The 25,659-nt window shown below is 51.9% G+C and overlaps 1 protein-coding gene across 7 annotated transcripts in view; it reads right to left on the bottom strand.

Annotated features, from left to right (window-relative positions):
- The window catches only part of TNS1 (tensin 1), a 205,944-nt gene that overhangs the window by 76,147 nt on the left and 104,138 nt on the right, over positions 1-25,659 (bottom strand). For all 7 annotated transcript variants that reach the window (XM_012446022.3, XM_012446027.3, XM_012446026.3 and 4 more), the window contains 12 exons: positions 23,226-23,275; positions 19,984-20,155; positions 17,283-17,333; positions 15,735-15,857; positions 15,314-15,378; positions 13,328-13,411; positions 9,246-9,358; positions 8,673-8,733; positions 8,378-8,453; positions 7,679-7,808; positions 4,864-4,929; positions 3,414-3,530 (listed from right to left, as the gene is read on the bottom strand). In XM_012446022.3, the coding sequence (XP_012301445.2) occupies positions 3,414-3,530; positions 4,864-4,929; positions 7,679-7,808; positions 8,378-8,453; positions 8,673-8,733; positions 9,246-9,358; positions 13,328-13,411; positions 15,314-15,378; positions 15,735-15,857; positions 17,283-17,333; positions 19,984-20,155; positions 23,226-23,275 (1,108 nt within the window). The remainder of the gene's footprint in view (positions 1-3,413; positions 3,531-4,863; positions 4,930-7,678; positions 7,809-8,377; positions 8,454-8,672; positions 8,734-9,245; positions 9,359-13,327; positions 13,412-15,313; positions 15,379-15,734; positions 15,858-17,282; positions 17,334-19,983; positions 20,156-23,225; positions 23,276-25,659) is intronic.

The following is a 25,659-nucleotide window of genomic DNA, read 5'->3' as shown; positions in this document are numbered from 1 at the left end:
TTTCACTGCCAGGAGAGGGCAAGGTGGGGACACAGGCCACACGAGAAGATGCAGGCCAGAGATGACATCTGCTACTGACTGCCTGGCTCAGTGCTCCCTGCCCTCCACTCCTAGTCACCTGGTGGGCTTCAGAGGGAATGGTCTGGCCTCTACTATCACCCTCTCCCAGTGGGCCTGAAATAGAAGAGGTAGGCAGGGGGCCACTTTCAGAAGTGGCCCCAGGTCACCTTGGACACACATCCCTCTACCTGTTTGGAGAAGCCAGCCACTCATCAGAAGCATTCCGGAGTGAGGGTGGGGCCAGGGGCTGAGCTGTTGCCTGCACTGACACTCTGCCTCAGAGTGAGCCCAGTGCCTCCGGGTGCCATGCTCCACGCACAGTCCCCCTCACCTAACCCAACCCTCCCCCTTCCTAACAGTCAGGATGGGGTGACCTTGTCTGTCCACAGGTGAGAGTACTGGCTACAGAGGTCCTAGGCTCAGTGAGACCCAGGTACTGCCACCAACCAGATGCCCAGAGCAGGCCCCTAGGGACATCAGCCAACCCAGGACAGCACGGTGGGCAGTGCGGTGGCTTGAAACCTAGATCTTTTCTTGACGGGCTTAGCAACCTGGGGCAGGTTACTTAACCCCTCTGTGCTCCAGCTTCCCCATCCGGACATAATAACAGCCACAGAATCGCTGGGAGCATCAGATGAAATGGCAACTACTAAGTTCTTGGTGCCAGGTCTGATGCGTGGTAAGCCCAAGCCTTCTCCCTGAGCCATGTCTGCAGGCACCTGACACGCTGGCCACAGCGATGTATCAGGGACTCCCGAGGAAACACGGCACGCAGCCCCTCCTCAGGTTGTGCTGCCCTCAAGGGGCTGAAAACGATTTGGTGACTGAATCCCCATTTCACAGCAGGACAAACCGAGGCCCCAAAGGATGGTATCTTGTCAAGGGGTTTGAAGCCAGGTAGTTTGCCTGAGGAGGCTGCATTCTTAACCACATACTAAACTGCCTCTCATAAAGGCTGCCACAGGCAGGGAGAGGGGACAGAAGGCTGGCGAGGGAAGGTCCTGGCCGCCTCTCCTGCCCCCTTGCCCTTCCTTTTTTCCCTTCTAATCTATTCCCTCAGGCAGAGGGATGGAACCAGCAGGACCTTTTGGCCAGTTAAAGGTCAGCTCGTCCTGCAAGTACAGAGGGGCCCTGTCTGGAGGCTGAGAAGCTGGCCCTCTGCCGAGAGGGGGAGCCGCTCTCGGCTCTGCTGTCCCTGGGCCGCCTCCCACTCTGACCACTCTGACCGTCTGCTCTTCTTCCTTCCCCCACAGCCAACTACATCCTAAGCCCCATCTTTCCCACAATTCCTCCTCACCCTTAATTATTTTACCTTTTATTTGCCTGGCACTTTATAGTTTACTAAATGTTTTAACATTTATCATCGCATTGACTCTGCACCAAGGAGAGATGGAGAGACAGTAAAAATTCTTTCCAATTGCCAAGTGTTCTTGTTAAAAATGCAAACATCCCCAGCACAATGGCCAATTAGGCTGGCAGCCACTGAGACCTCAGAACAAATTCACTCCAGCCTCCGCTTTCTGCTTGGCCACTCAGCACGAGGGGATGGCGGAGTGCTTTTCCGGAGCAGCCTAGGGGGTCGGAGGGACCTGGTGGGGTGTCTTGGCCAATCCAAGGGTACTGAGCCCCTGGGGGAAGAAAAACACCACAGGAAGGGGTTGGGAACCGAGGCAGGTGTGAGGACAGGCCATCCATCCACTTTGCAACATTAAACGTAAAAAATGTGCTCTCAGCAAGTCCCCAAATTGTAGTTCAACCATCCTCCCTCATCCCACCTCTCTCTGAAACCTTGTGCTCATTCTGGCGCCCCCAAGGTCAGAGGAGAAATCTTTATTCAAGAAAAGGCCCAGCCAGGCGCAATGGCTCACGCCTATAATCCCAGCACTTTGGGAGACCGAGGCGGGCGGATCATGAGGTCAAGAACTCAAGACCATCCTGGCCAACCTGGTCAAACTCCACCTCTACTAAAAATACAAAAAAATAGCTGGGTGTGGTGGCGCACGCCTATAGTTCCAGCTGCTCGGGAAGCTGAGGCAGGAGAATCATTTGCACCCAGGAGGTGGAGATTGCAGTGAGGTGAGATCACGTCATTGCACTCTAGCCTGGCAATGGAGCGAGACTCTTGTCTCAAAAAAAAAAAAAAAGGTCCAAAGACTTTCAGAGAGGAGTCATCAAATTCAAAACCTTGGGGAAGGAGACAGGAGACAGGAGACAGGGTGGTGCAGAGGAAAGAGGGCAGGGGGAGGCCCCCAGGCCTGCCTGTCTCTAACCCAGCTCTGCCAGGGGCCCAGGATGGCACAGCCCCACCAAGGACTGGCTCCAGCTGGGAGAAGCTGGAGCTTCTGGGATTGGCAGGGGAGGAAGTCATCCTTGGTGCTGTCATCCTTGAAAGGGCCTTTCTGGGTCGTGGGGCTAAATCAGCAGGTTCTGCCTCTGGTGGGGTCTCAGTTACCCAAACCGAACATAGATGGGAGATGGGGCGGACCATCCCGAAGGTCCTCCCAGCTCCAACATTCTGCGGTCCTATGACCAACTCAGGAAAAGAAGCTTGTGGCCAAACCCCAGACAGGGCATCTCAAGACTTCCTGAGCTCTAGCATGCTCACTTTCAGAGCCCACCCCACGTCTCCTTACACATATGCAAATAAACCACATAAATAAATAGAACGCACGTAGAACTCTCAAGAGACCACCTGAGTTGCAGTTGACCATTTGACATAATGTTAGGTTTGTAGCTAAATTAAACATGTATTAATTTCAATTCTGCTGCTTTCTTTTCAAATTTCAGGGCCTATCAGTTTGTTCCCAGCTCTCAAACGTTTGTGTTGGCTGTGGATGAAAGCTTGTAGGCCCTAGATCCTGTGTCTCTATTCCTAGTGCTCTGACCCCAGAGAACTCAGGCAGCAAGCCTGAAGAAACCCAACAGTGGGTTTAATGTACATGTAACAAATGCTGTTTTTGCCGCACAATGGGGGGTATCTCAAGCTCCAATCAAGACCACGTCCTCCAAGGAGCCTTCCCAGACCACTCCAGCTTTCAAAATCCCTCCCCTGCCAATCCCAGAGAACTCACTGTCCACGAAACCGATTTGGCTGCAGCAATAAACTTCCATGATAACTCCCTGGTGGCCATTTTGCTGTACTCTTTGGCTCTGTCCTCATTTTTAATATTTAATACATCCATATATGTGCCATATCGTCCCCCGGTGAACTGTGAGCTCTCGGAGGTGCCTCTGACTTCCCCTCTGCCTCCTCTCGAACCCAGATCTCAAACAGCAGACCAAGAGAAGCAAGGTCACGTGAGCAGAGTCTGTGCAGTCTGGGGAGGGGCCGGGAGCCACTGGGTCCCACCTACCCTCCATGCCGTCATCTCGATGCCCACCGAAGTTGTCGTAAGAGTCCCAGCGGATGAGGGGGTCGGAGGTGTTATAGTCCACAGACACGCTCGGCCCATTCTCCAGGTGCTCCATACCTAAGAGGGATGGGAAAGGCAGGGGCAGGCAGGGAGACAGTGTGGAGAGGGAAAAGAGATCAGCAGCTGGAAAAACAGAGAAGCCCACAAGCTCCCCAAAGAATGCTCCCTGAGGGACTTCTCGTTTTCTTGAGCATGGCGGGCGGGACCAGTGGCTTAAGCTGGACGGAGAACTGGGAGTCTAGTTTCTTACATTCTTGAAAAGGCTCATGCCGGGTCATAGGGGTAAATCAGGACAGGCACTGAAGAATGAAGACCCCCTGGAAGAAAGCAGGGAGGACTCCTGGCTGGGTGCCTGCCTCTTTCTCTGCTGTGTCCCCGGGGCTCCTGAGGCAGTGCCAAGAGACTAGAAAGTCTGGCCCTGGAGTCAGACCCTGGAGTTGTGGGACAGGCTGGTTATGAGCTGCACGGGGTCAGGGACCGAAGGGAAATCACAGCCCTGACACTGAAAGGGCATAGACCCTCCAAAAGGTCCTCCCAGGCATAGCCCTGCCCCACTCTTAACATTCTCTCCACTCTGGACAGAAACCTAGGGGACACAGCAAAGTCTCCAACCCACCTGCAGAAAACCCAACTCAACATTAGGACAAATGCCTAATGTATGCAGAGCTTAAAACCTAGATGACTGGTTGATAGGTGCAGCAAACCACCATGGCACGTGTATACCCATGTAACAAACCTGCACATTCAGTACATGTATTCCAGAACTTAAAGTAAAATTAAAAAATAAGTAAATAAAATTGTTTCAAACCCAGCTCAAAGACAGTAGAGCTGCCAGTCAAGCCTTTCAGGGTGAGTTCCCTTCCTGGCTTGGCAGTCCGTTCCATAGTCCATCCAGGGTCCCTCTGCCCATAACCTAACTTCATCTCCTTTCATTCCGTTCTCAAATAAGATGGTGAACAACTGGTCTCCACTTATAACTAGTCTGGAGGCTTAAAGTTTATTATTAAACTGGCCTTCAGGTTGAATCACCTCAGTTCTCATAAATACTCATCTATCCAGCACCTTTGAGTGCCCCCTACCCGCCAGCCACGCCCTCCATCTACCATGGCCCTCAGTCTCTGAATATAACAGGCTGATGACCTAAGGGAACCAGAACAGTTTATCCAGCCCAGCGCCTCTCTGTCTGCTTTTTTATTTTTATTATCCAGAGATTAAGTCACTGGTTCATGTTTAGCTAGGGGTCCACTCTGAAACCCAGATCCTTTACTGATGGCCTGTCTCTCAAAGATAAGTTGATCATTGTGGAACAGACCAGGGGTGGGAGGGTGGTGGGGATAAGGGTCAGGATACAGGGAAGGAGTGAGAGAATGAATTCTAACTTGGCTTATACCTTGAATTTTCTCTGGTCCATAAGAAAATACAAACTCCACTTTGCCATATTCTGGAAATCGATCATCTGAAAAAAGAGAAGGAAAAACAAAAATAGGCAAAAAGTCCCAAAAAGGATTCCATAAAAAGTTTTCTTCTGGAAAAATTAAAATACCATATATGTACACGGTTAATAATATAATAATAATCAAAGCATATTTATATTTTCACATATATACATGAAATTATAACTATACAATGAAATTAAATCTCTTGCTCACTCTAGCCCCTGTCCTACTCGCCTGAGGTAATGAGGTAACTGCTTCTGACCATTTCCATTTCTTTTCTACTAGCAATTTACCTCTAAGAGTCTAAATAACAGCCACTATTTCTATGCCACTATTTCTAGGTACCAAGTTTATTTTATTTTATTTTATTTTATTTATGTATTTATTTATTTATTTTGAGATGGAGTCTCACTCACTCTGTCACCCAGGCTGGAGTGTATATTTATATTTTTGAGACAGGGTCTTGCTCTGTCGCCCTAGATGGAGTAAAGTGGTGTGATCACAGCTCACTGCAGCCTCAATCTCTCAAGCTGAAATGATCCTCCTATCTCTGCCTCCAGAGTAACCGGCACTACAGGTGCAAGCCACCACGCCAAGCTCATTTTTGTATTTTTTTGTAGAGACAGAGTTTTGCTGTGTTGCCAAGGCTGGTCTTGAACTTCTGGGGTCAAGCAGTCCACCTGCCTCAGCCTCCCAAAGTGCCGGGACTACAGGCGTGAGCTACCATGGCCAGCCAGACACGTTTTAAATAACCTCTATTGATTGACCACTATGAATGTGAACAATTTGGTTCACTTATACCACTACCCCCACTTCTTTCTTCTTAAATCTGATTATTGTTTTTATTTATTCTATGGATTATCTTTGAACCCTTAAATAAGATGGTTAAGCCTCTATTTATTTTCCTTTTTTTAGAGACCACGTCTCACTCTGTCGCCCAGGCCAAAATGCAGTGGTGCAATCATAGCTCACTGCAGCCTTGAACTCTTGGGCTCAAGTGATCCTCCTGCCTCAGGCCCTGGAATAGCGTGGATGACAGGCACACACAACCACACTTAGCTATTTTTTTTTATTTTTTGTAGAGACAGGATCTCACTATGTTTACCAGGCTAGTCTTAAACTCCTGGCCTCAAGCAATCCTCCTGCCTTGGCCTCCCAAAAAGCTGGGATTACAAATATGAACCACCATGCCTGTCATTCCTCTATGCATTGATCTGTCAATTTTCAGTGGTATCTCCTGATTCACACTATGTAGGAGGAGGAAATCTGTGACCCTCCCTTCTCTCAACTTCTGCCCAACCCCTTATTTATTTTATCAGGTATGCCTTCATTTGTCCTTGTTAAGACTGTTATCATTTACATTCTATTCTGTAATTATGATAACATCTTCTGGCTCCAGTGCAAGGAGAGTTCATTAAAGAAATACCCTTCTACATGAGCCAGACTACACTAAGGAGACCTGGACCTTCCTCCATGCCCCAGGTCCCGTATTTCTCTGGCTGAGCCCACTCTGGACACAGATCATTGCCTGCTGCTTGTAGGAAAAGACGTTACAGCAAGGATGACATCGGTTCCATGGGACACCTATCATGCCTGTGCATATCTCCATCACTGCAGGCTACCCTCTTCAAAGCATCATGTTTGCATGTCTCTCAACGAGGAAACTGAACTCCCTGAGGGTAGGCCTGACTTCTTTCTGTTCATATCTATAGAGTCTAGCACATGTCCAACACATGCTTGGTGGGTGGGTGGATGGATGGATGGATGGATGGATGGATAGATGGATCTAGCACATGCCCAACACACAAGTGATACTTGGTGGATGGGTGGGTGGGTGGGTGGACGGATGAATAGATTAATAGATGAATGAAGGGATGGATTAATGGATGGATGAATGGGTAGATGGGTGGGTGGGTGGGTAGATGGATGGATAGATGGATGGGTGGATAGATGAATGAATATGTGGCTAGATAGATGAATGAAGGGATGGATTAATGAATGGATGAATGGATGGATGGGTAGATGGATGGGTGGATGGGTGAATGGATGGGCGGGTGGGTAGGTCGGTGGATGGATGGATGGATGGATAGATGGATGGATGGATGGATGAATGTATGTAAGGACAGACTGGTAGATGGACAGACATATGGGTAAATAAATGTACATTTATATGTCCCAGGCATGAAGGTAATACAGATACAACGTCCAATGGATAAAAGAAAGAAGTAAAAAGCAAACACCAAACCTTTCCCAACCTCCTCTTCTTTTCTCAGAAAATGGTTCCCCCTCACTGCTGCCACAGCCCTTCACTATTGCTCTTCTGTCCTGCAGGGTAATTATCCCCTGCTAGTCTGCCTCCCAACTCAAGATATTTGAGCTCCGCCAAGGCAGAGACCATGTCATGTTTTACTTTGAATCCCTGGCACTTGGTACAGATCCTAGCACAAAGCAGATGCCCAATGAATGTTGAAAAAAAATCATTGTCAATAGGACATGTGACAAACTGGGAGGACAAGATGAAGGAGAGACAAGGAAAGTCATAGAAGGCTGGACGATGTAAAACAGCCCAAGGACTGGGAGGAATTACCTCCACTTCTACTACGCAATTCCAAGGCCATCCCAACCTCAACTCTCTCCCACCATCACCCTGAGACGAGGCAGACCAAATGGCTCAGAAAAGATGGTCCCCATACCCACCATATCCTCTCAAACTGAGCTCCTCTCCCTACCACAGGGGTTCCCACCCCCAGCTCCACTCAAGGAGCCCACCTTTGAAAGCATCATCAAGGTCCTCCTTCCCAAAGACAACCCCCAGGTCATGGATGGCACAGGTGTGGAACTGCACACGGAAGATGACGTCTCGAGCTGGGCTTCGGAACTTCTTGTGGTAGCACTTCAGCTGGGTGGGAAGATGGGCAGAGCCAGTCAGGGGCCTGAGGCTGGGAGGTCAGGTCCCAGGGAGCCTCCTTATCAGCTCCACTGACTAAGCCCCCGAGGCTCACCCCAAACCCAGTGAGGGAGAGCTCATCAACACCAAACAGGATCTCAGAGTTCTGTGGGGAAACATCTAGAAGAGCAGGGAATTAGAGGCCAGTCTTGGCCTTTGGGGACAAAAATGTCCTCCCAAGAAGTTACTGCATACAAGTCAGAGTACAAAAAAGTAAGATGGATTTAGGAAGGACTGAAGTTAGAATTCAGAGAGTCATTGTCACCAATCAGAAGCCAGGAGGTAACAGCTCACACTGAGTGCTATTTCCCTGGAGATGCTCCGGAACAATAGGTAAGCCCAGGGTAAGAGACACAAACTGTATGAGACTGGAAGGTCTTGCAAGAGTCCTGAGAGCCTATGGTTCCAGGCCTGGCAGCCCAGGAGGAGTAGCTGTCTTGAGGCAGGAAGGGAGTAAGAAGAGAAAAGAAGGGAGAAAAAATAAACAAGGATAGGGCTTTAGACACAGGGACAGCACTCACCAAGATGTCTCCCTTCAAGAGCAATCCTGGCTCAATGGTAATGCAGACGCTGGTCTGGCTGTCTCCTGGGATGTTGCTAAGGGAGAGAGGCAGGCAGAAAAAGAGGGCTTCTGGAGGGGAGATGAGGGAGGGGCGCTTTCTCCCTGCTGCCCCTATGCCACAGGGTTAGTGGGAAACCTCGTTACTGTCCTTTCATGCCTCTTGAGAAAACTCTCTCCTCTCCCCACCCTCCTGCCCTGGTCCTTAGCTCTGGGCTTTGAGCATCCCTGGCCTCTTATTCCCATGTAATACTTACTAGATGCCAGACGTGTACACAGGTTGCATGGCCTGGTAGATGCGGAGAAACGGCCGACATCCTATAAGAGTAGGGTGGGTGTTAGCTAAGACAGCAGAAACTGATGGGCAGGAGGGGCAGAGGTGAGAGTGAAGGGAGAAAGAGAGAAAGGAAGGATGAGTGGTTGGATGGGTAGATGGATGGGTGGGTAGATGGATGGGTGGGTAGGTGGATGGATGGATGGATGGATGGGGGAAGAAGACGTAGAAGGGGAAGGAGGAAAAGAGGAAAGAGAAAAAGAGGAAGCAGAAAGGGGAAGAAATACCGACTTTTCACTTGTAAAGCAATTTAAATTATAAAAACATTGCCCATCCGACATCATTGGCCAGCAGGCACTGCAAATATCAAACCCATTTTGCAAATGAACAGATTGGGGCTTAGAAAAGTTCAGGAAGCAAAGCACTTGAGAGTCCAGTGTAAGTCTTATGACGGGCTCTCATGCTGTTTGTTACACAGTTGCCTCTTAGATGAGAAGATGGAAGATGAGAGGGAGGAGTTGGCAGGAGTGGAGGACAGAGGGCTCAAGGCAGGTACCTCCTTTAGACTCAAAGTTGGGGATGCCATGCATGATCACGTGGTGTAGAAACAAGGGCTTGTTGTTCATTTTGATGGAGCCGGAGAGCAGACCGCTGAAGTAATGCACATACCTGTGGCGGTGGGAGAAGCAGCTTCAGGGAGAGAGGTCTGTGCTGACGCAGTCATCCCTGTTCTCTCTTCTCCAAGAACAATGCCCTAGGCTGCTCACCGACTGTACCCTCTCCCCAACCAACATGATCCCCTCCCCAATCAGGCCTCCCTCCCAGACCTGCCTGCCTGCTTGCTGGGAGCCCCAGGTAGGAAGAGAGCAGGGATGCCAGACCTAGAGCTGGCTCAAGCCAAGCATCCCACTTGGAGTTTGCTACCGCCCTCTGGTGGTCCACATGAACATCTCTTTCCTGCTTCACTCCCAGCCCAAGAATCTTCTGCTGGACCAAAATTTCCACCCACATCCCTGACAAGCATCATTTAGCTGCATAAGGCAGACCCAACCACCAAGCTGCTAATGAGAAAACACACAAAGCTCAAACCAAGCTTGCGCTTATACTCACAGCCCCAGTTCTGCCCACAGATCCAGCAGCCACAAGTGACAGTCTAGCAAATAGTGAGCAAGACTTTAATAAATGTAGTTTTTCACTTTCTCTATATCACACTAAAGTACATGAAGTCCTTCTGTATCCTTGAGTTTATTTGGTATGTGAGGTAACTAGCTTCTAATAAGTATTCCTATCTAGAGGGTCAACATCACCCAATTCTTTAACAAAGATCTGCTGGAAGAATGGAAGGACTAGCTCACACCCTCTCCTTCTAGACAGAGAGGATAAATAAGGTCCAGAAGGGGCCACTGCACTCCAGAGACACACAGCAAGAACACACAAAGCTGGGGAGTGGATGGCGAGAGCAGGAAAGAAATCTGGGCTCCAATGTATCTGCCCAATAAACTAGAGATCAGTCCTTCTGTGTCGATTGGTCAGCACTTTCCTTTTCTGATTGGCCAGGGAATGCCAAGCTGAGGCAGCTAGACCAATCAGAATGTATTCTGATGCTCTGCAGAAGCCAATAGCAGCTCTTTGAGGAGGGTGGAACTGGAACCCACATGACCATGATAAGACCCGCTCCTGTCTCTTGGCTCCTTGGCCTGCCTCCAGGCCTGTGGGCCTCTGTCCTTGGACTCGGGTGGGGCCTCTTCAGACTACTCAAGCAAGATAATCTGATGGGCAGCACCCACTCCTATTCAGGCCCCTGCCCAGCCCCCTGCCCCATTACTCAAGCCGGAAACCTGGAATAGTGGTTCCTATCAGATCTCTGGATCACGCCAACAGGATGTGTCTGTGTTCTGGGGACAATGAGTCCGGGGGCGGGTAACAATGAATGAGAGAGCTACAGGCAAAGGCCTTCCCTCTCTCTTTCCCTGCCCTCCTCTCCTCCATCTGCTCCATTCCCTGCAAGTGACACTGACAAGAAGGCAGGAAAGTGGCAACAAATGCAGAGTAAATCCACAGTTGCATTTTCACATCTGGGCTCAGAGAGGTGACCTACCCACAAGCAGAGACAGCATCAGATAGGAGACAGGCAGACGCTGGTAATGCACACACCAACAGAGACACGCCCCCAACTGCATGCTACGCAAGCACATATTGAACATCAGGTGATGTGGTTTGGCCACATCCCCACCCAAATCTCATCTTGACTTGTAGTTTCCATAATTTCTTCACGTTGTGGGAGGGACCCAGCGGGAGATAACTGAATCATAGAGGCAGTTTCCCCCATACTGTTCTCATGGTAGTAAATAAGTCTCACAAGATCTGATGGTTTTATAAGGGGAAACCCCTTTCGCTTGGCTCTCCCTCTTCTCTTATCTGCCGCCATGTGAGACGTGACTTTCACCTTCTGCCATGATTATGAGACCTCCCCAGCCACGTGGAACTGTGAGTGCATTAAACTTCTTTCTTTTGTAAATTGCCCAGTCTCGGGTATGTCTTTATCAGCAGAGTGAAAATGGACTAATACACCAGGGAATCCCAGATAATTCTATTCCTGAGAGGTGACACTGATCCCTGGCCTCCAGGCCTTCACTGCTCAGCCTCAGAGATGTGACTCTCTGCCCATTCTCTCCAAGCCACACTGTGCCATTGGAACAGCATCCTTCTCTCTTAGTAACCTTGTCCTTCAAGGTCAAAGGCCACACCATGATCACGGTCAGCAGACACACATGGAAAGTCAGAGACTGAGAAGGCAGTGCTTGACCAATCGTTCTTTCTTCCCTGGGAAGACTCTCATTGATCCACGGCTGCTGTCTGGGGCCTAGCCAGAATTGTCTGCACATAAAGACATCCCGTTTCTGATTGCTGACTCTGAGGCTGATTAGCAACTGTTTTGTGCTAACTGTAAGATGCTGTATTGCCTGAAGACTCACTCACTTCTTGGGCTTCCCATTATAAGAGTGGGGATAGCCCCTAGCCGGGACAGCACAGTTCCTGCCAGCCAAGCAAGGTGGGGTGATGGGGTATGTGTTGGGACCCTCAGCATGGTGAGGCTGAAGAGCTCCAGGATCTGCAGCTCTAGGCCCTTGTTGGCCCAGTCAGTGTATTCAGGGGCTAGAAAGGCAAACAGGATATTTTGGCCTCCAGTGTACTCGGTGCTATTCCCTCTGTATCCTTCACCCCAGGCCTTCCCCTGGAGGCTTTCTTCTCCCCACCCAGATCTCATGTTACACGTCACCTTCTCAGAAGGCCCTTCCCTTTGAATCAGCCCTCTTGCCACCCCCACCACTCTGTAGCCCTCATGGTTTGCTTTTTTCTTCACAGCTCTCATGACTATCTGGATTGTTTCCTTGTGTGAGCATCAGCCACTAGAAGCTGAGCTCCATAAACCCTTGCTTGGCAGATTCAGCACCATGTCTCCAGTGCGTAGAATGGTGCTGACATTATAGCAGGTGGCAGGTCCACTACTCCCAGCAGCAAACGGAGCTACCGTCCAGGTCTCCAGCTTGGGCTTGGGTTTCCCACCACCCTGGCTGCAGCCTCCCCTTAAGACCACCTGCCCCTGATGCTGCCTGTGCCTTCCCGTGCATATCATTGAGCAACATGTCACACACAGAGCAAGATCCCTGAAGACAGGGGGTCACACAACTGGGGGGCACTGCCCTAGCCCAGGCTTTGCCAGGCCTTCATATACTTTCCAGTTCTGCCACTACTCGCTATAGACCGTGGCCATGCCCCCTGCCTTGGCCCAGCTTCTCATCTGCTAAATGGGATGCCTAGATCGTCACATGATAGCTCACCATGATTCCAGTTTAGGCTCAAATTCACCTCCTCTAAAAGGTATTCCCTGACCATTCCCATTAAAAAGCCCCATTCCCCTCCTATCAGTTTTCGTGTCTGCAGTGCCCTATTCTCTTTGTTTTCTAGCCTCGTCACTATCTGACATTGTCTTGTTTGTATGGTTATTTGTTTCATGTCCGTCTCTCTCATTAGATATCAGCTCACCAAGGGAAAGGACTCTGTCCTGTTTGCCTAGATATCTCAGTGCTTGGAGCCATAGTAGATAATTTAAATTTTGCTGAATGAATAAATCTATCCCTGCCCTGCTTTCTGCCTGGGCTATTGTGAGACTCCAATGAGATCATGTGGTTGAAAGCTCTCAGTAAAACTATCTAAACTCTCCCAACAGAAGGTGACCCTTATCGTGAGTCTCTGACCTCCCACAGCAGGAGGCAGTGACGCAGTCTCCTGTAGACTCATCCAAGCACTGAAGCAATCCTGCCTCCAGGGCCCAGAACAGCACACGCCTTCCTACACCAGCACCTTCTTATCCCCAGACCGATGCTTCCCCACGACTGTTGCACTGCTCCCTAGCACAGGTCTCAGAGCCAACTGCCATGCCAACCTGGGGGCACACACCACAGGCTGGCTCCCGGGCTCTCCTGTGTGCCTGAGCTCATACCACTGCAGGCTGGCATCTGAAAACATGTGCCTGGCACACCCCTACCTAGGCACAGCTATCCCATCCCTGTGGGTACACAAGTCTAGTCCCCACATATGTGAGTGCACACATACATGCAAGCCCCAGAGACCCACCTTCTTTGGGATGGCTGGCCAATGGGCACGATCTTATCCTCATAGAACCGTTTCATCGCAAACCGGTCCAGAGCCTGGTCCGCACTGCAGGGAGAGACAGGTGGTCAAAAGAGTCAACTCCTGTGTCCAAAAGCCCCTTGTTTTCTCCACCCCTGCTCCCTCAGACCTGCAGAGCCCTCCAGCCAGCCCTTGTCCTAGAGGGCAGACAAGCTTCTTCCCCCTACGGTCCTGTGCTGAGAAGCTTTCAGGAAGAGTGCTTCAGCATCTGTCCATTCTGTGCAGGGCAGCACTCAGCCCAGGGCTTTTAAGCTCAGCAGCCTGGGAGCCCATCTCAGGACTACCACTTATGAGCCCCATGTCCTGGTACAACTTCCTGAATCTCTCTGAACTTCATTCTCCTCACCCATCAAATGAGGGTGAGAATTGCCCCCTTCCTCAAAAGTGACTATGGAGATGAAGCGAGGGAATATCCATAAAGAGCTTGGCACACATGGCGCACAGTAGGGATACAGGAGTGCAGTAGGGGTGCAGCCTCATCTTTGCATATCATTAAGCAAAGATGAGACTGGCTTGGGTTGCTCAAAGTCCTGAAACTACAGCAGGCCCTCCACAGAATATTCTACCCATCCTCACAGAGCACTCAGAGAAATTGCTTTGAAATGAAAAGATCATAAGGCTCCAGTGACTTCCTGTCACCCTTAGAGCAAACTCCAAAGTCCTCAGTGAGGCCACGAGGCCCCATGGCTCTGCCATCTCCCAGCTGCCCTTCCTCTTCCTCTTGCCCCACTTGCTCATCTTCAAACACCCTAGCCCCTCGCATTCCCATCCTTCCTCTTCTCTCAGTGTGCAGGGCTCATCCCGCAGGCTTGACATGACTCAGCCCTTCCCACCCTGGTCACTCAGGTCTCTGCTCCAGTGTTGCCTTGTCAAGAGGCCTTCTCTGACCACGTGCCTGCCTCGCCACTGCCCTTCTCGAGCCCCTTTATTCTTTCATGATAATGATCACCTGCTGTTACTAAGGCATTTGTTTACGTGTTTAATGCCCATGAAGGCAGTGGCCTGGCTTTGCCCTCTGCTGCATTCCCAGCACCTAGAACAGAGCCTGGCACAGTGGCTGTCCAATATTTATTGGTCCTTCCTTCCTTCCCTCCCTCCTTCCTTCCTTCCTTCCTTTCTTTCCTTTTTTTGAGACAGAGTTTCCCTCTGTCACCCAGGCTAGAGTACAGTGGCACGATCTCAGCACACTGCAACCTCTGCCTGCCAGGTTCAAGGGATTCTCCTGCCTCAGCCTCCCAAGTAGCTGGGATTATAGGCACCCACCCCACCAGGCCCTTTAGTAGAGATGGAGTTTCACATGTTTGCCAGGCTGGTCTCGAACTCCTGACCTCAAGTGATCCGCCTGCCTCGACCTCTCAAAGTGCTAGGATTATAGGCGTGAGCCACTGCACCCGGCCATATTCCTTGTTGAATGAATAACAAAACAAAGGGGTGAATCCCTCTGCCTCCCTGCAAAGCAGGCTCAGAAAGGGAGTCAGTGACTGGATGATCTTTATTCTTGTTCCAAACACCTAGGTAGGAAGAGGGGCCTGCTGTCCAGAGGCAGAGGAATGGATGACATAACTTCTAATTGTTCTGCCAGCCCAGCTCTGATTCGACATTTCTTTCTGACTCCCTTCCTGCTGGCCCAGGGAAAAAGAAGACAGTTTGGCAAGGAAAAGTGGCTCTGAGGAGCTGGCTGCGCGGGGTGCTCATGACAGTGCCTGCCTCCCAAGGCTGCCCACCAGAGCCCCAGATAGAGAAGTGGACTCTCCTCCCTCCCATCCTCTGTCCACAGGTCCTCCCTCCGAGCTGGGGGCCCCTGCACTTGTCCTCATTCCTTCTGTGCTTATGTCCTCACTCCAGCGAACAGAAAGGCTGTGGGTGGATGAGAGGAGGGGGGTCACACTGTCGATGTTCAGGGGATGGGAGGTTCCAGGCCCCTCTTACCTGGCAGAAATGTTGCTGTAGTGCATGTAAGCTGCTATGACAACTCCTATCCTGCCTCGGTTTCCCTGAAAGAGCCCCAAAACACAAAAGCATTTATTTCCAAAGCCAGTCCTGCTGCACCAGAGCTTATCTAGAAGCCTTTGTGGAAAGGAGTCGGGGCTGGAGAGAGGGATGTGGATTTAAGGGAGACCATAAGGAGGAAGGGACCCCAGGGGAGGGAAGCAGGTAGTGGGCTGAGTCTCAGAAGAAACACAGCTGATCATCATCCACTGCCGTGGACATAAGCTGATGTCCCCCACATTGCATGCTCACAAAATCCAAAGATACAGGCGGGTACACATAGTCATCCAAGGACACATTCAGACACACACACATGCCTGCACGCACACGCACACACACACACACACGCCACAGCGCTGACCTTGTTGTGAAGAACAATGACATTATGGGGGTCTGCATTGAGCCACGTGTCCATGGCCTTACAGATGCTGCAGATCTTCTCCAGGGCTGGAGTGTGAAGGTCGGGCCAGCCAAATTCCAGTACCTGCAGCCCAAGCCATAAGTGAGAAGTGGGCAAAAGCCCTGTAGAGCCAACCAAGCCAGTGGGAGCCGCACACACCACGTGCCAGTCCTGGGTGGCGGCCCTTAGCTGCTGCTTCCTGCCAGGACTTGGTTCCTCCCTGTTCACTGGCCAGCACGGAGGCAGGGGTGTGATGGGCAAAGGCCATGCATGACCCAGTACTAGGGACCCTCGGCCCAGGTCTTGGCCCTGGCACTGACTCACTGTGGGGCCTTAGGCTTCATGGCCTCTTCCAGCCTCAATTTCCCCATATGTGTGTTAAAAAGAAAAAAAAAAGAAAGGCTTGGAGCTGATGACCTCCAGGTCCCTGCCATAGGACTGACCTGCAATGTACTGAGGCCCCAAGCACTGTTCTCAAGCTCTCCTCCCATGGACAACTCTGAGGCCTGGCTCAGGCTGTAGGAGGAAAAAGCAAAGGGCCGTCTGATGTTCATGCCTCTTTTCTAGGCCCTGGACATACAAACCATCTGCTTTTCAGGCCAGCCAAGAGCCGCCTTAAGGGTGCAAAGGGCAGACCTGGATAGTGGGCATCAGGCCTCTCTAAACCTTTCTAGACTCACCAAGTTTAAAGTAAAAGAGAACTCTGCAAGGGCCCATGGAGCACACCTCATCCAGCCAGACTACTTTCAGAGGGCACACTGAGGCCCAGAGAAGCCTGTCACCCACCCAGGGCCACACAGCAGCAGGCACCAGACTCAGAGCCGGGAACAGACACCCCTGGCAAAGCCCACACGCAGTCACCGAGCAAACAGAGTAAAAAGTGGCAGCAGGGCCAGGTGCAGTGGCTCATGCCTGTAATCCCAGCACTTTAGGAGGCCAAAATGGGTGGATCACCTGAGGCCAGGAGTTTGAGACCTGTCTGGCCAACATGGCGAAACCTCATCTCTACCAAAAATACAAAAATTAGCTGGGCATGGTGGCGCACGCCTGTAGTCCCAGCTACTCGGAAGGCTGAGGCAGGAGAATCGCTTGAACCCGGGAGGGGGAGGTTGCAGTGAGCTGAGTCTGTACTCCAGCCTGGGTGACAGAGGGAGACTCCAGCTAAAAAAAAAAAAAAAACAGCAGTGGAAATGCCAAAAGCAGTGACACTCCACTGCTTTAAATCCAAAAACTAAACATCTCACAACTCCAGCCTCACCCATGAGATTCGGTGTACTCCCCGGTGGGCAGACCTGGGTGGAAAGTCACTGCCCCAAGCTTTATGTTCTGTAATTTGCATTATGGAAACGATAAATAGATCATTTTCCATTTTTCAGATATAAGATGGCACTCTGAATAGGCTTTTCAAACTGTCACAGCATTTTCCCCAAGATTCTTATGTGGGAACCCCGGGGAGGGAGTCCATCTGTCCTCCTTCTCCATCCCCACCCAAAACAGCCCCTGGCTTACCTTGGCGTGAAGCTTCGTGATGTCAGGTCTTCGCTCAGAGAGGTTGAACAGCTAGAAGGAGAGAAAGGAAGACAGCATGAGGAGGTGAGGGTGAGGAGGGTGGCAAGGGGAGAGAACCATGGCAAGGAAGCCCGCTGGTCCCAGGAAGGATGGTGGCATCATCGCCAGCTTCCTCTAAAGAGCCCACGACAGCACCCAGCAGAGTGCTGAAGTCCTCCCACAGCAAGAGTCCTGGCCATGAACCAGCCATGAGCCCCCTGGACCTCCTGTGCCTGCTCTCGCTCTCTCCCCGATAGGAATTCTACCCATATGTGAACGTGCACTTGAGTCCTGGCAGACACGCTGCCACCAAGAGGAACTCAACTGTAGGTCTTTGGGATGAAGAGGGAGAGAGAGAGATGAGGACACTCAGCCACATCGCTTGTGAGCGGATGTCCTGAATGGAAGACAATAAGGGATGGAACTGGTCTCTGGTCCCACGTGCCTCTCGCCACACTGAACGGGGATCCAGTGGTATGAGATGATAATGAGCTGGCAATCTCTGGTTTCCACATCACACATTGACTTTAGAACCTCATCCCATGAGGTTGCAACTTCTCTGTCACCAGACATCCTCCATCAGAGGGGCAAACCATCCTGGGTGGGCCCAATCAGCCCCTTGACATGCCTCTCCCAGCACATGCCCTGCAGTGCCTGACCACACCCCATGGAATTCCCCAGTCTCTGGAATTCCTGCCTCTACCTCCACCCCACTGCCTGGGAAACTCAAAGGCCACTGTGTTGTCTCCTGGGGAGGAAAGTGGGCAGCCCAGTCTGGAATAGGCAGGATAAAGAGGGGGTAGAAGGGCACCAAGTCCCACAGAACCCTGGACTCCTGAAATCAGAAAGGATCTTAGATGGATTTTCACCCACTCTTGCACTCTGTAAAGGAATATACTTTATTATGTTATGATGGCCATCACTCAATGAACATCCACTACCTGCCAGCCTGTGTTAAGGACTTTACATCTAACAGCTGGCTTAATTCTCTCAACACCCAAAAGAGGTAGATCTTAGACCCACTTTACAGATGCAGAAGCTAGGGCTTAGTGAGGCTAAACAGCCAAGATCACATAGTTAGTAAAAGCAGAGCCAGAATTTGAACCCAAGACTTTCTGATGTTTAAAGCCAGACTCTTAATGATGCCCCCATGCAGCTAACAGATGGATCTCTATAGTGGTTGAATAGTATCCTCAAAATGTCAGTCATGTCCGCCCAGAACTTCGGAATGCAACCTTATTTGGAAATAGTGCTTTTGCCAACATAAGTAGTTAAGGATCTCAATATGAGATCAGCCTGGATCTAGAGTGGACCCTAAATCCCATCACTGATGACGCTGTAGGAAGAGAAGACACAGAGGGAGACAAGGAAGAAGGCCATGTGGAGATGGAGGTAGAGACTGGAGTGATGGTCTACAAGCCAAGGAATGCCACCAAAAGCTAGAAATAGGCAAGAAGGGATTCTCCCCCACGGGATTCAGAGGGAACATGGTCCCACCAACACCTTGATTTCAGAATTCCAGCCTCCAGAACTCTGAGAGAATAAATTTCTGTTATTTTGAGACACCGACTTTGAGGTACAGTCATCCCTCGGTGTCTATGAGGGATTTGGGTCTAGGACCTCTCCACCCCACCATGGATAGTGGATACCCAAATCCATGGATGCTCAGGCCTCTTATTTAAAATAGTGTACTATTTGCATGTAACTTATGCATATCCTTCTGTAGACTTTAAATCACCTCTAGGTTACTTGTGATACCTAACACAATATAAACACTATGCAACTGGTTGTTCTGCTGTATTTTTTTTTTATCATTATTTACTGTTGGAGTTTATTCTGAATATTTTCAACCCATGGTAGGTTGAATCCACAGAGGTGAAACGTGGATAGAAAGGGCTGCTTCATTTGTTACACCGGCTCCTGGGAAATGAAGGCAGCCTCCTACTTCCCACCTCAAACACCGCAGAGGCAGCCACCTGAAGTCGTACAGATCAGATCCATGGGTCCAGTCCCTAGGCACCTCCCTGTAGAATGGACCTGAGCCCTCCTCTGGAGCCAAGGACGGATCCACCTTTCTGTGTTAGTGGAGACCACCGCCAGCACCTCTCTCCTATGTGTCAGGTAACTTCTCTGGGCCAGGCCAAGCCAGGTACCAGCGACCCAGGGTCCTTTAAGATGCATGTTGCCAAGACTCGGCCCTCAGACTTCTCAGAGGCACTGACCCTATGCCAGCTCTGCCACTTTTGGACCCTGCAACCTTAGGCAAATAGACCCACCTCTCTGTGCTCCAGCAAGTACCTGCTTGCTAGGGCTGCTGCAAAGGTTAAGTGTGTGGAAAGCAGTTGGAACAGGGCCTGGCTAGCAGCAAGCGCTTGGTAACCTGAACTCTTACTGTTACTCTCTTCTCCTGGCCAGCACACACATGCACACACAGAGTTCCAGATGCTGCATTCCAGCTGCAGCACACTCCTTAGCGTAGAGCTGGGCTGGAGAGTGACTGAAGACTCAGGCACAAGAGCTGCCTGGGGGAAAGGGCAGATAAACAAAGGGAAGAGGATGTGCTGGCACAGGGGCTGGTGGCAGGGATACCAGCCACGAAGAGGTGGCGAGTAGAGGGAAGCACAGAGGGCACTGGACAACGGGCACGAGGCCCCATCCTCACCAGGTAGTTGCCTCCATGTTTGGACTTGAGCATCCGGGCCACCTCGCGGAGGTTGCTCCGGAAGTTCTCCTCATTGGCTGTGCTGGGGAAGGAGACAGCAATAATCCTCTCTGTGACGTACACCAGGTCCAGCTCACAGCTGTCCTCCATGGTCCGGCTCACACTCATGTTTCTAGGGAGACAGCAGGCAGCGGAAGGCCCAGATCAAAATCCAGCCCACAGGGAAGGCCCCAGATAGCTGCACCCCATACACACCCTATGTGACCCCCATATGCAGCCCAGGGTGCTTAGCTGCTCTTTGACCCAAGGCCAAGATCAGAGCTTCCTCTGGCAAGGCCAGTGTGGGCTGCATGGGCGTCCCAGTGAGAACAAGCTGGGGAGGGCTGGCAAAGACCTCACGTCATTTCAGAACCAAACTGTGACGACACCAATTCTGGTTCCCATCAGTTCTTTGGGCACTGCCTTCAACCTGTAACTCCAGAGCTCAGAGTCAGGGCCAGACTGGCCGAGGAACCCAGGAGCTCTGACTCCCAACACACTGTGGCTGCCTGGCCAGGCAGAAGTCTCCAGAAGAGCCCAGACCACTCTGGAAGAGGAAGGAGAGACTGCGCTGGGTGCTTTCCAGCCCTGGAAAGGAGCCTTCCACTGCCCGCCCCTCGCTCTTGAGCCATGGAGCTGTGGAGTGGGCAGGAGGCCTCTCAGGGGAAGGGGAAGCTCAGGTGACACGTTCACCTCGGTTCCAGGTGAGCCAGACCACAGCACACATTCCAGCCCTCCTGGAGGCAGGCTGACTCCTGCCCTTTGTTCTTTGGCCTTCTACCTACCTCTGGCAGCTCCCATTGCCTGCCAGAGCTGATTCTTGGCAGCAGCGGCCTCCCTGATTTCTAAGGGCCCAGGAAACAAGAGGGCACTGAGCCCTTGCTGCTGTAGTGGCAGGCAGCCGCCAGCACCACACATCTCCCGGAGAGGTAGGGAGTCCCCCAGGCTGGCCACCCCTCTCCACTGGGCAGTGGGTGAGGAAGGGAAAGGCTCACATCTTTACATCTCTCTCAACTTTTCTTCCAGGGGAAGGGTCCAGGATGCCCACTGGGGAAGCCCACCTCTAGCTTCTAGAAGCACTTCCCCAATCCCTCCAGCTTCTTACCCCATCACCAACCTCCTAATGACTCGCTTCCCCTCTATCGAATGCAGGCAGCACTCACATTTCTTTCTGCAAACCTTTCACCACAGCAGGATAAAGTGGAGAGTGGAGGGCAGCAGGAGGAATACCACCGGGGTATTTAAAAGTGATGAGAGGCCGGGCACAGTGGCTCGTGCCTCTAATCCCAGCACTTTGGGAGGCTGAGGTGGGTGGATCACCTGAGGTCAGGAGTTCAAGACCAGCCTGGACAACATGGTGAAACCCTGTCTCTACTAAAAATACAAAAATTAGCCTGGCATGGTGGTGTGTACCTGTAATTCCAGCAACTAGAGGGGCTGAGGCAGGAGGATCACTTGAACCTGGGAGGCAGAGGTTGCAGTGAGCCGAGATCATGCCACTGCACTCCAGCCTGGGCAACAGAGCAAGACTTTGACTCAAAAAAAAAAAAAAAGTGATGAGGGCTCTCTGGTACTAGAGATAACAAGTCCCCAGACGCATAGGAGCCATGAAAAATCCAGAGCTCCAGGTGGGGCGTGGAGATGGGGCAGCCAAGGGCCAGGCATGGCAGGACCTCTCTGGTGGGATGTCAGGGGCCTCACTGGGATCGGGGCAAGGCACGGCAGGACCTCTCTGGTGGGATGTCAGGGGCCTCACTGGGATCGGGGCAAGGCACGGCAGGACCTCTCCAGTGGAATGTCAGGGGCCTCACTGGGATCAGGGGCAAGGCATGGCAGGACCTCTCTGGTGGGATGTCAGGGGCCTCACTGGGATCGGGGCAAGGCACGGCAGGACCTCTCCAGTGGAATGTCAGGGGCCTCACTGGGATCAGGGGCAAGGCATGGCAGGACCTCTCTGGTGGAATGTCAGGGGCCTCACTGGGATCAGGGGCCAGCAGCCAGAGGTAAGGAGAGTTTGACTCTGAGTCCCGGCCACTTCTTGTCCCTGCGGAAAGCTTCTCATTGCAGCTGTGGGGGTGAAGATCCTACTTCAAGCCATCTGCCTACCTAAGGACAGTTCAAGCCATCTGCCTACCCAAGGTCACCACCTTGTCCCAGAAGGCGGTAACCAGTCTGGGACAAGAAGCCACACGCGCACATACCTGCAAGCAAGTGGGTGTGAGGGCAGGGAGCCTCAGCTAACCTGCAGCATCCCTCCTTCCCACCCTCCAAAACCCTTCTCTGTCTTGGCTTCAAGGAGGAAACTAGAGCTTCTGTGATTTCGGCCTCTCCCTCAGCACAGGAGGGGGAGCCAGAGAGGCGGTGCTAGTGAGGGCCAGGACTCAGACATGGACCATCCTGGGTGCCGACCCACCCCTGTCCACAGGCTGGATCCTGGGAAGGATGCAAAGGCAGAACAGTGTCACCAACTGGACAGGCTCGGCATCACACTCTGCATCCACCTGCCCAGGTCTAAAAGAACAAGGGGATCCTCTAAGGAGCCAACTCCAGTCTGGACAGTGAGCAGCTGGGCCAGAAACTGCCAGAGGCTTCAATCTATCCCAGGGCTGGCATTTACAATTGTCTCAGGAGCCTCAGTGGGTGAAGGTGAGGCAGAGAGGGAGGGGGCAAAACAAACTCTCCGGGTCGCCAAGGCACAAAGTCCACTGTGCATCCCCTTCCCCCGGCCCCTGCCAGCCCAGCCAGATGGGAACTTTCCTTTCATAAATGACTCTGCCCGGTCAGAACCCCCTGTCTGCAGAGAGAAAGAGATCCAGCACAGGCCTCGATACCCACCAGCCCTAAACACAGATCCAAGTGCTACCTCTTGGTGGCTGTGACCTTTACAAGTCACCTCATCTCATAGAAACACAGCATCTATCAAAGGGAATAAAATACGTACCTTGCAGGGTTGTTGCAAGGACTAGATGAGCTCATGCAGGTAAATAAAGACTCAGCTCAAGGGCTGGCTAAGAGCTCAAAATACAGCTGTTGCCAAGGGCATCTGCACGCATCCTCTCCTGTGCCTTTCACGTTTGCCCACACTCCCCACCCGTGGCTTTATGGCTGTAGTCTGGGGAACCCAGAGGCAAGACTTGACAGGAGCACCCACAGTGACACCCCTGCTTGCACCCCCACCCCCTGCCCCCGTGGGCCAGACATACCTGATGGGTTGGAGAAGGGGCTGGATGCTCGGGGTGACCCTGGTGGAGCCCTGGGAAGGAGAGAAGAGAAGCAGCATTATGCAGGGGTGGGCAGGATGGCGGGAGGGGCGCACCAGAGAACTGTCCACGGGAGCAAACATGATCCTCTTCTCCTTTCTCTGCCAACATTCCAGCCCTGCCACCTTAACCCTTGCAAAAACACAGCCTGCCCGAAGCCAAAGCCATCAACACCTATTCCACATGAGGGTGCCTGCCCGTGTGCCAGCCCCAGAGAAACAAAAGGAAGAAATCCTGAATGCTAAGGAGTACACCCCACCAGGCCGGTGCCATCCTCACTGAGAGCACACTCGACAGTTACTGAATCAATGGAAACACATTTCACCTTGATTCACTCACCAACACAAGACAAACCCCAAGAAGAGAATACGACCACCACTATGAAAGAAACAGGAGGGACGGGAGTGATGGCGCCCCTCTGTCCTGCCATCGTCACTCCACACTTCTCTGCTTGAAAGCAGTAACATCGAGTCATTCAATCTAGTTCAGAGACCAGAACAACCAGGTTGGTCATGCAGGAACCAAGACGAGGTCTCAGGCAGTGAGCCATGCTCCTGAGGGCCCACTGCCCAGCGCCTGTGGGCAAACAGTGGCCGTCTCACCCACTCCCATTTTCACAGCTGTTGAGGGGTATAAATTTAAGCAAATGGACCCAAAACATCCTGGGGCAGCAGGATGGCATGGCGGGTGTGAGAGCCAGGGTGGGAGGCCTACAGACCACAGAGTTTGGGTTCCAGCATCTTGCCGGGCAGCCTTGCCAGTTCCTTAACCCCTCTGGGCCTCTTGTAACGTCACATGTAAATTGGGATAACTTTCAGGCTGGCAGGAAGGCTCCAAAGGAGTTCTGCATATAAGGCACTGCACATCAAGCCTGGCATTCTCCAGATTACACCTGTTGTTTTTGTTGTTACTTTTGTATCAAGAAAAATGAAAAGGGTAGTTACAACCAAACATTCACCTGTATAGAGAATCTACACCCTACATCGCCTCTACCCCCAGCAGCCACCGATCCTTCCAGCCACCTCATAGGACACAGAATAAGGATGCCCAGCTTCTAGATTCTCAGACCTCCTGAGCCCATCGACACCTTCCAAACACCTATATGCCTCTCAGAAAATGGTCTTTTCCTGCAGCCTCTTCTTGGAGGAGGCAGGACCACAATCTTACAAGAAAGGAAGAGACTGAGGCACAGAATAACTCACCCTCAAGTCCCTGGGAAGTTGATGGGCAGGCAGGATTCGCACTCCAACCTGGGGCTTGAGGGTCTCTAAGAAGAGGAGCCTCTGCAGCCCTCTCCTGGCCCTGCAGGACCTAACAGGCAGGATAGGTGGACTCCAAGGCCCAGTTCGCAGCTGAGCCCCAAGTTAGAGCAGCTCTGCTAAGAGGGGGGTCCTCCATCCAGCCATCTGAGAGAAGGCTCTGTCCAGAGTCCACTCTGTCCCATTTGTCCCAGATGCCTCGGAGCACTGAGCAGCCCCGCAGCAGTGAAGAAGGGAAGAGCCAAGTGGGGCTATGGGGGAAGTTTCTTAGTCTCACAGCTCTTCTGGCCCTAAGGACTCCAATTTGCATGAGTCAGGCTTGGGGAGGGGTGGGGGGATTAGAGAGGGGTGCAGCTGGGGTGGAGGGAATCAAGGAGTGATTGTGTTTGGTTTTCAAGACCCAAACCAGGCTGTTCCAAAACTACCCTCCCAGAAGAACACAGAAACCCAACACCTCATCCGTCTCCATCCCACTGGTCACTAATGAGGAGTCCCTGACTCTCCCCAGGCCCGAGGCCCTACTCCAGGCCCCAGGGCCACCCTGCTGTAAATAGCCCCTCGGGTTTCATCTGTTGCTGATCCGTAGCCACTTTTGGAGGAAGCCACCACAGCTGCTTTGAACAACTGGAAGCCACAACGGTAGCCAAGGCGTGAGGTGTGGCCGGGAGCATAGGACCAGACCCAGGGAGCTGGAGAAAGACAATGGACCATATTGAGAAGGGCTTGGCAGGGGGAACTGGGGAACCAAGGGAGCTGGGAGCCTGCGAAGGTGCAGGGGTAAGCAGGACGACCAGGGCAGGAGACCTGGCTCCCGTTTCCCCACCGCCCTCTTCCAAACATTACAACACTCCACATTCCTCAGCCTCCCCACCCCAAAAAAGCCAGCGAAGATAAATAAAAACTTGGCCCAAACAGAGTCTGGCCAGGCTGCCTCCAGAGGTGATAAGGCAAAGTCCAAGTCCGCTCTGCTTCACCGGGCGGGTCGGGGAGGGGAGGCATGGGGAGGAAGCCGCCCTGGACAGTGACCCCACTGCAGAGGATGCGGGACGAACATCTGGGACTGTCATCCCTTGATGAATCACTGGGCTGCCCTCTCACTGATGGGGCTTCCTGTTTTC

Source organism: Aotus nancymaae, unplaced genomic scaffold (genome assembly GCF_030222135.1).
Source record: "Aotus nancymaae isolate 86718 unplaced genomic scaffold, 86718_ANA_hifiasm-v0.15.2.pri h1tg000008l, whole genome shotgun sequence".
Taxonomy (NCBI): Eukaryota; Metazoa; Chordata; class Mammalia; order Primates; family Aotidae; genus Aotus; species Aotus nancymaae.
The sequence above is the reverse complement of the archived record's forward strand: the minus strand, read 5'-3'. Positions and strand labels throughout refer to the sequence as shown.